The sequence below is a fragment of the Montipora foliosa genome, chromosome 3 (genome assembly GCF_036669935.1).
Source record: "Montipora foliosa isolate CH-2021 chromosome 3, ASM3666993v2, whole genome shotgun sequence".
Lineage (NCBI taxonomy): Eukaryota > Metazoa > Cnidaria > Anthozoa > Scleractinia > Acroporidae > Montipora > Montipora foliosa.
This window is the reverse complement of record NC_090871.1, coordinates 32,568,393-32,578,977: the sequence shown is the minus strand read 5'-3', so window position 1 is coordinate 32,578,977 and position 10,585 is coordinate 32,568,393. Positions and strand designations below refer to the sequence as shown.

The window sequence follows — 10,585 nt, the reverse complement described above, 5'->3', positions numbered from 1 at the left end:
CGTTTTGGCTCTGGCGAAGACAAACAAGTAAGATCACGTTGTGTACTTTTGTCAAGTACTTGCAGTTTTTCTTGTGGTTGTATTATCTGTCTGGAAGGAGTTTTGAAATGCATGAAAAATACGCACTTTTAGAGCCAGTCGCCGTGATTCCTTGCTTCTTATTTTCACAGTCAGTTTATTCACGCCAATTAAGATCATTAAGCTCAAGCTTTTCGTCAGTTACGAAAGAGGTGAGACATCACCTTATGTAAGCTCAAGTCATCTTAAGTTCGATGAAAACATCTTTGTATTTTTTGTTTGAACAGCAATGAAATGAAAGAATAAAAGCAAAAGGATTTGTTGTGCATTAACCATTGTGTGTAGGACATTACTTTTTTATTAAGCGACTCCTTTGAAACACTTTATTACAGCGATAAGCTTATGCTTTGATTATTTGCCACTACAATTGACATAGTTAATAAAACACACCACAACAACGCTTTCGTTTACAGTTTTTTTGGTGTAGACAGAAAGTTGACGTCAATCCTGTAAAGCAATCCACTAAATCAAGAAGTTACAAAAAATACAGACAACATCAAAAAAATCAATCTTCTGAGGACATCGCGTGTGTAATCGCGCACGAGACCAGATGGTTGCATGGTGCGCAAACCGTATGTCCACTAACAATTGGAGGTACCGTCCTTAAAGGGGCACACCCAGTGTCCGTAATATGAAGGCAGATGTTATATATCTAACTGGATTTGCAAAAGCTACCTGCGCTAAAAAGCCTTAGTTTCTACTAACAATTTTTTCTCGTTCAAAAGTAGCCATTGTAAACACCAAGATTTGACCATTGCGCTTATATCTCCAACTTCTTCCTTTCTTCTAACTCGCTCTCTTTTCAGACCCATAAAACTAGAGTTCTGGACCTATTTTGGTCAAGTCACTGCAATTTTTGATAGGAATGTTTTTGCAAATCCAGCTAGATGTACATGCACTGCTTCTCTGGGACAAAGTCAACTGTCCATAATATGGAGGTGTCAATTTTATCCAGAGTGCTGTATGGGGAGTGCTTTCCCCAATTTCTAAGCAGTCAATTAAAATTTCAGCCTATTTTTCAGCCATCAGTAAATTGTACAGATCTTGAATCTCAACGATCAGTTAAAAATTGCGTCATTTGTAATTAAGTTGAAAGGTTTAATTTGACCACTTCTCAGTTATTAATTCAACCCTATACAGGCCCACTATTATGGAAGTGTCCGGTAGGAGACGTGCAACTGTACTGTGTTTGCCTTATTCGTAACAGTGGTACAATTATTTCATCAGTCTTAAAAATGATTATTAATGTAACGATAGGTCCCTACAGTTTAGTTAACTGGGAACTGAATTTACCATACATACTGGCTATTTGTTATTATTGCGAGAAAGCCTAAGAACTTCTCCAGGGTCTTGTGCGCGGACACGCCAGAAGAGTTTGGAGTGATTTCCTGAACATAACTTCGCTCATGTTGTAACTGCACGTCTTCTACCGTTTGCTTTACCACGTTTGCTATATTTGGATGGCCTGAAAGAATTAAGTGAGTTACATGAAAAACCTAGCAAAACAAAATAAATCGGTGGAGTTTGCCTTGTCTGTCGAATTACTATCTCATGAATGTTTCGTGTGTCTTCGGAACTGTCGTCACAATTCGTGCATACTCTTCAAATAAATAAATATCGAATAGAAGCAAGTGTCCTTCGCAACCTTAATCATACTACCATAATGAATAAAATAACCCAATGCATTACAGTATGTAACACAGCCCATATAAACCTTTCTGATGAATTCATGCTAAAAGTAAATAAATATAAATAAAATCTGATACTTAAGTTAGATTACCAAATTCTCAGTGAATTGACTAATCTTGTTTTGAGCCAGTGTAGTCAAACAACCAATTTCAAAAGTTTCCCCGGCAGGCTACGGTTCTTGAAAACACACAAGTACGATTGGTTGGTCTTTATTGATCCATACTATAACATTTCAAGTCGGCATTAAATAAACAGTTTGTACCGTGTGAGGATGACAACATCAGTGTCCATTTATCTGCTCTGTAAGTGCCAGTAAATGACGTCACTACACCAAACGTGTTGTGCACTTGTCTAAATACAAGAAAAAAAAAATATAAATGCATACATGTAAAGCTGCACGCAAAACCTATGACATGGTTTATGTACACTTTGCTTTTTACTTACTTCAGCAGCCCCACTGTATCTCCTCCCCCTGAATCGCTGCCATATCCCCGAGGCCACTGTGAATATCCCTTTCTTTCAACTACTTGCACTTGGTTCACATCTCCACCAACAGAACTTTGATCTATGTAATATGCAACCTAAAAATAGAATACAACTCTTTATTTAGGTTATTGCCAATATGATTCCGTGGTTTCATCATGGATTACTGACGAAAATTCTACTGATAATTTATCACAGTTTAGTATATTCAGTAGGCTTCTAGAAATACTCATTGCAGAAATTGCCAGAAATTAAAAGAACTAATCGGCATACAGGTAGATCTTGTTAATAAAATATGACTTCTTTTATTTTGTCCATTTTAATTGATTCTACAACCACAAATTTCCAAAGTATACCACTGAACGGGTTTCTTTCAAGCTAAATAGTTTCTCTGTGATAGAAGTCAAGTATAATTCTTCTGCTTTGAATTATTTCGAACTGTCTTGAAGTCTTTAAATGACATCTGAAATGATTGGTTGGTTTAAGCTTTAGTTTTGTACTCACCAGGATGACTTTGCTGATAGTAATATTAGCTGGTAAATTGAGGATCCAGTGAACAGGTTCGTAGCTTACAAGCACGAGTATAATAGATCTGTTTGACTTTCCACGGCTGACAATATTGACAGTAGCGTCACCGGCTGTAGGAGGACGTCTGTGGATAACCTCGTACACAGCTAGTACGTGAACTTCGTACTGTGCGGAACTGCTGGCAGGCGTGCAGCTGTAGATTGTCTGGGGTTGTTGGTTATATTGGGGCTTGGCAAGGCTTTTATTACTATTAACCTCGATTCGACATCCATATGCATCAGCTAAAAATGAGAAAGCAGGTATTAACGCATCGTAAATGGTTTAGTGCATCAGCAGAAGAATAGAAGCCCTTTGCCGAGGTAGGGATGTGGTGTTAGTGCTTGGGTATAGGTGTGCGTAGCGGCAGTGCCCAGTGATTTCTTAAACATTTTTTGCATTTTTCGATCTACAAGTGCTTATTTGAGACATTTGCTGTGCTGAAAAGAGCATGCTTTTGCAAAAATAGCACTGTTGTTTGTATTGGAACAGGTGTTCAACAACACTTGGAATATCCCAATATTCACTTTACATTTTCCGAGATAAGCAATTTTGTTCAGCCTAACTGAGGCTTGTTATAATTTATCAGTCAACCTTCCGCCAGCGGGAGCGCTACTTGACCGTGATCTTTTCAGTTTAAAATATTTTCAGTGAAGTGTTTTTTATACTTTTACTGATTTTAGTAAACTAGACTCATAGCTGTGTGCACTCAAGTATTAGTTATTACGAATTGACGTGAATCACACATTAATCCTTCTGTGCTGTCTGTTAAAACATCAAAACTTACTTTCGCTCCATAAATGCCAACAGCTTTTAGTAAATCAGAAATCAGCTAATGATATAGCCATCTATTAACACAGTCTTTGGCTATTGTACAAAATAATAGGTAAAATGCTTGAATTCCAATAACTACATGGTTTTATTAAAGAGCAAGATGGAGAGTAGATAGCTACAGCACAACTTGGATTGAAATTTTTGGTTTTAAGGGAAATAGTTCTGAGGAACGACTGTTCCATTTTGAACTGGATTAATGTGTTCCCCTTCCACTTAAATACATCGATCATTGATATGTATACTCTGAAAATAACATGGTAAGCTATCATGACACGATACTTTGAAAATCACACATACCTTGGGGATGGCTTCTCCCTTACAAATTCCTCGCACGAGAATTAAAAAGATGATTTGAAAAAAAAAAAAATCAATGCTTAGCTATATTCTGTATTTGGGGGTAAACCGTGCCACATAAAAAAAAAAATTCAATTTAAAGACCGCCGGAAATTTCGCTTTTCCTCAAACTGGAAGTCAGTTCGTTTACGCATTCACAGTTGATCTGAGCGGAACGAGAGCGAGGAAGGGCGAGGAAAAACCTTCGATGCAAACAACATTTCGTGCAGTAATTTTTGCTTGTGAGTAGGTTTTCTGGTCAGCTCACGATATGATGAGGTCAGTCACCGGAAATAACATTTCACTTCCTTAGCAACGCGCGAAAAATCCGTCTGTGGGCCTTTAATATTCGTTGTCAACATAACAAGGACAAAGATAAACATCACATCACTTACGAGACAAAAGTCGCATTATTCTCGGCACAGGGATTTTTATTGAGAGCAAAGATTCATTCTTCACTGTCTAGCAATCACTCGACCTTCCGCGAATATTTTATGATTGTTTTTAAGCGAGGTGATGAAAGGAAGACAGGCGATCACGTAACTTGCGCGTCGTCAGAAGTGATTAATTTTTGTCACAATATGCCTCCGAATCAAAAAGCATCATTTTAGAAACATGAACATCATTCTAAAGGACTATTCTACGCAATAAGTAGGTAATTTTGAGAGCGGAAAACAAGTCAACGGCCGAAGTTATAGAAATGTAGCCACGTGGTAATGATGTTTACGCAATAGAATCAGAAGCTCACCTGGGAGAGACAAAACGCGGAGCCTTACTCCATGGAGTACACTATGGAGTACTCCTAAAAATTATCTATCGGTCAAATTAACTTATTTATCACCATGGCGAGGTATTTAGATGTACATACCTTTATTTATTTTGAGCTTCCCATCTTTCCAATTGTTACAGTTTGATGCAGTTCACGAATTGGCCGCTATCTTGAAATTTCGTAGGTATTTCATGTATACCTAATTATAGCTTATTGAACTTTATGTATATTTAGACAAATATTGAAACAAACGCGTATACCCTTGTAAGCCCATATAGGCCGTGTATGCCCATAATATACCCATGTATCGTAAATACTTTTGTTCTTGGGCCATCGTAGTTTGATCAAAAATAAGACACAAACAGCAGTGATAAACATATTGAACTTGTTCATTTTGATTATGACTTGACGTTTCGTATGTGCTCTGCATACATTTTCAAAAGTAACCGTTGAAATTTAAAACAGCTATTTATATATAATAAAGCGGATGAGGGGACTGGAACCTAGATTAAGCAAATACTTAACAGTAAAATATATAATAATAATAATTATAATAATAATAAAAACAGAAAGATTAATAAAGCATCAGCTTTTCACTTCCGACGTTGACGTTGAAAGCTGGCTCAAGTTCTTGAATAAAGAAGGTCTCTTTTATTTTACAATGATAGTCAGTTTTGCCCTTCGCTAAAATATCAAAATGATCCCACTTGATGTTATGTCCAGTGGCCTTGACGTGGTCAGCAATGGCTGAAGTATTGTCATTTTTAGCTAAGGCCTTAAAATGTTCGGTTTTTCTATCGTGAAGCCGCCGTTTAGTTTTACCGATGTAAAAACCATTACAATCCCAACAATTTGCTCTGTAAATAACTATGGATTGTTGTGAACGATTAATACGGTCCTTGTAAGGAAAGAAAGATTTTATACATCGAGTGCTCTGAAACACAATCTTAAGGTTAATACAAGAGTAGAATTTGTACACACAAGATTTCAGGCGTTTAGCGACTTGGTTGCTTTGCAAACCTAAGTAGGGAAGTAGGATAACAATATCTTTCTTAGGAACTGTAGTGAACAAGTGATGCTTTATTAATCTTTTCTGTTTTTATTATTATTATAATTATTATTATTATTTATAATAAAGTTTCTATATAACGCGCGCTCTCATTGGTTTAAACAGCGTGCTTTATGAGAGTACAAAGCACGGAACAAACGAAAGCCCACGCCATCATTCGCAGAAATGGCAGATGAATTTCCGAATTTTACCTTGGGTATTATTGAAGCTGTCAGTTAAAGGCTTGCTCAGATATTCTGTCAAGTGCTTTGGATGGAAGACCTCAACCGTCGCCCGGTCCAGCAGTTCTTTCAAGCTCAGAAAGTCCTCACGCTGGAGTTCTTCATTTACAAAATTCCCAACAGGTTTTCAGATTCCAGCCGCAAGCAATGAAGAGTTTGTTTTCCAGTTGTCATGTCGGAAACGTGCAGGTTTTCATGGGCAACAATTCGGCCGGTTTTCACTGAACTTAATCATTTAGATCCCCTTTTTTGCTGTTTTTTACGGACTGAAACCGAACATTGAGGCACTTGTTTTTCCATAAATTCTAATTTTGTGTGATTTTCCAGTTGATTGATGTTTTGACAAGCCTTTGTTTCATTAACCAATCAAATAATCTTAAACATTCTTACAAGCGCGCTGATTGGTCCAAAGTAGCGTGCTTTATCAGAGTATAAAGCACTGTGCTGACGACATCTCAGTTCGCCACAAGCAGCGCGCGCTTTGAAAATAAAGTAGAATTTTTGAAGAAAATTACTTGTTTTTTATCATAAAACAAATAAAGAAGCCTTGACTGTGCTCTGTTCTGTTGTAAAGCACTTAGGAAGCGGCTAGAGCACTCAAGAAGTAGGGAGAAACACTCGCCTATCGGCTCGTGTTTCCCCCTACACTTCTTTCGTGCTCTAGCCGTTTCCTGCGTGCTTTACAACAGAACAGAGCACAGTCAAGGCTTCTTTATTTGTTAAATATTTTACTGTTAAATATTTGCTTAATCTAGGTTCCAGTCCCCTCATCCGCTTTGTTATATATAAATACTGTTTTAAATTTCAACGGTTACTTTTGAAAATGTATGTAGAGCACATACGAAACGTCAAGTCATACCCATGTATGTAACTATAGTATACAGTGTATACCCATATATACCCATGTATGCTGCTGTATGCCCATATATTCCCATTCTAATCTGATGAAATTACCGTGTGCAAATAAAGTTTTCCATTCCATTCCATACGGGAATACATGGGCATACACGGGCCTGTATGGGTGTGCTGGAATATATGGTTTTGTATGAATATTTGTCTAAAAATACACTATAATAAGGGATACACGAGATACCTACGAACCTTCAAGATGGCGGCCAATTCGTGACCTGCATCGAATTGTAACCATCAGAGAGCTGGAAAGCTCAAAACAAATAAAGGTATGTACATCTAAATGCCTCACCATGTTGATAAAGAATTTAATTTGACCGATAAATGATTTTTAGGGGTACTCCATGGAGTAGGGCTCCATGTTTTGTCCTCTCCCAGCTCACCTTTATAATTTTTCACATGAATATCGTTTACGATTGCCATGCTTTGCCACAAAAACGATCAAAATGCCTTCACAAGGCTCTAAAGAAGCTCTCAATGTAATTTTTGAGTGATTTCGACTAAAACTCTTTTTCTTTTTCCTCCGTTGTGGACGCCATTTTTGTCTCGCTGGAGGATCACAGAATGACGTCAAAATCATCGGGACAGACAAACACACACACAATCAAGAACTCGAGATTATTTCCTGGCATATATCACACAGGGAGACTGTCAAGATTAGTCTTGCTGCTTGCCTGGTGACTCGCAGGATGCATAAACGAGGGCCAAAATATATTCTTTTGTCTTTCTTCTAATTAGACCAACTAGCCTCGTTCTAAAGTAATATTTCTTTTGTATTTTGTCCGTGCTAACGATGCTACTGGGTCTAATATTTTATCCCAGGCGGTTCTTTGAGAAAGAATCCAATGCGGCTTGCGAATGAACTTTCATTTCGTACCGAATTTGGATCTTGCAGTATTAAAAAGAAAACAATAATGAGGATATACATTTCTGTTTAACTAATATTTCGTCAGGCACAGGCTGACTTCTTCAGGGACCGGTCAGCGGTCAGCGTTGAAGACGGGCGCGTATTTTTCAGCTCTGATTTCATTCAGACTTCTTACTGATTATTTTGCATCTTTTTATGTTCCTAATCGTGTTTTTTGAGTGTGTGTATGTTTGTCAACATGGTCACGTCGAGGAGAGGTCGATAAATGGATTCCTCTACAAACGAAGAACAAGATTTTGAAAGTTATGTTCGGGAGTGTCTTGGTACTATGCTCCGTGACATGGAATCTATCAAGTCCAACCAAGCCGTTTTCCAGCAAGACTTGGCTGAAGTGAAGCGAAAGCTTGCCACCCCTTCAGAGTCGCTGAACTTAAAATTTGAAACTTTAAATAGTGAACTACATGAGTACATGATTAAAACTGATGCACTGGAAACCGAGGTTAATGACAATGCTGCCAGCATTGATAGGGCTTATGGAAAACTTCTTCCATTAGAAAGATATGAAAGATGTTCTAGACATTTTAATTTGCGTTTCTACAACATTCCTGAACACACTGGAGAGAACTGTATTAAAGCATTACAAACTTTGTTATCTGAAGACTAGGGTTTGAAGCCTGAGATAGAAAACGCCCACAGGATTGGACGTCCTAGGACCGACGCTGGAGCGCCTCCAAGTGATCCAGAAGAAGAAACAGTTAAACAATGGCGTCACAGTGTCTTGCACCACCTCCGTTGTCGAGCTCCAGTATGCTGACGACAACTGCGTCTGTACCACTTCTGAGGAGAACCTCCGGACTATTCTGTCCAAAAGTCCGAAAAGTCTGTCCAAAAGTCCGAGATCCTTTACCAACCTGTGCCTGGTCGAGCGAACGTCTCCCCCTCCTTTAAGATCAACGGGTCGGTGCTGAAGAATGTTGAATCTTTTCCATATCTGGGAAGCTTCCTCTCTGTTAAAGCAGATATCGATGATGAGATCCAGCATCACCTTCGGGCCCGTAGCTATGCCTCTGGACGTATGCGCAAGGGGGATTTCGAGGAGCGAGGTATAAAAACCGACACCAAGGTGAAGATCTACAAGGCGGTTGTGTTTCCCTCCCTCCTTTATGGCTCGGAATCCTGGACCACCTACCGGCGACACTTCAAATCCCTTGAAAAATACCATCAGCGCTGCCTCCGCCGTATTCTGTGCATTAGCTGGACGGACCGCCAAACGAATACCAGCGTTCTAGAGGAGGCCAACTCCATTAGCATTGAGGCTATGGTAGCCCAAAGCCAACTCCGCTGGTCAGGGCATGTCCGCAGAATGGATAAAGTGCGTCACCCAAGGCAGATCTTGTAGGGCGAGTGTAGTTTCAAGATCACTGGGAAGACAGAGGAAGCGCTTCAAAGACAACCTCAAGGCCACTCTGAAAGCATGCAAAATCCGCGACGACAAATGGAAGGAGCTTGCCTCAGATCGGGCGCGATGGAGAGGCACTATCCATGTCAAATCAGTTCGAACGCTACAAAAAATACACTCGCGTCGTTCGAATTTTGACCCGTGTGTAGGCCGTGGGAGGGTCCGGATTCAAGCTCAAGTGAGCAGTCGAATTGAGTAATAACGAAGAATGCTAATAGTTTGCGACATAAAGAAAAGAAGGTTTTGCCGTGCAAGAAAACAAGCGAAACGTTTCTCCATGGGAAACAAACATGTTCAGCGATCGATCAGCCAGTTTCATGTTTTATATGTCACATATCGACCTCAAATCTAACTGTATGAACATGTGCAGGTATTATATTTTGTTCTTTGATTTTCGTTTTTCTTTCGAACGTTAAACAAAGTGATTCCTAAGTCGCAAGCTTGTACAGCGAGTAGACAGTTTTTTCCACAACTTCGTGCAAATTGTCAAGAATTTTTTTTTTCAACTGCACATCGTTTAACGTTTAATTTATAAACACAAATCGTTAAGTATATTTTTAGCCCCGGTAAAACAAAAGAAACATTTTATCAAGCAAACGTAGTATTTGATGTATTGTTTTACGATTCTGTAGAAGCGACATTAGCTGCTAACGAAATCATTTATTTTTGATTAATGTCAGCTTGACCCGGTCCCAACATCGATTGTTGGACATTGCTTATACGAATTTCCGTCCAGTGAGCAGTTTCTCCTATATATCCAAGCTCTCAGAAAGGGCGAGTGTTGATCAGTTCAGTGAGCATTTGACAGTCACCGAGGGCCTTTCCTTGCTGCAATCTGCATATAAGCCTTTACACAGCACGGAAACAGCTTTACTTAAAGTAAAGAATGATATTCTCATGTCAATGAATCAGCAACATGTCACCCTACTTGTTTTAATCTTTGTCACCTGCAGCATTTGACACGATACACCATGATAAGCTGATTCAGCGTCTTGAGTCTGACTGTGGAGTAACGGGAAATGCGCGTGCTTGATTCAGGTCGACTTTGTCTGACCGGTTCCAGCGAGTGTCCCCCTGTGTCAAGGCGTCCCTCAAGAATCTTGCTTTGACCCACTGCTCTTCACCATGCTGATGATACGCAGCTGTACGTTTCCTTCCGTCCAAACCAATCTGCGGAAGCGGACGCTGCTATAAAGTCTACGACTGACTGCATCAGTGATGTCAGGAGCTGGATGTTATCGGACAATCTAATGTTAAATGACGCCAAACAGAGTTTCTTATATATCTAGGCGCAAAGCAACAGCAATAT

General features: G+C 39.2%; 1 protein-coding gene across 1 annotated transcript in view; it reads right to left on the bottom strand.

Annotated features, from left to right (window-relative positions):
• Positions 1–1,233: 1,233 nt before the first annotated feature.
• Positions 1,234–10,585, bottom strand: part of LOC137997306 (uncharacterized) — a 37,499-nt gene continuing 28,147 nt past the window's right edge. The window contains exons 3-6 of the mRNA XM_068843221.1: positions 2,755–3,059; positions 2,212–2,348; positions 2,030–2,118; positions 1,234–1,543 (exon numbers count right to left, since the gene is read on the bottom strand). Coding sequence (XP_068699322.1) covers positions 1,368–1,543; positions 2,030–2,118; positions 2,212–2,348; positions 2,755–3,059 — 707 coding nt within the window. The 3' untranslated portion in view covers positions 1,234–1,367. The remainder of the gene's footprint in view (positions 1,544–2,029; positions 2,119–2,211; positions 2,349–2,754; positions 3,060–10,585) is intronic.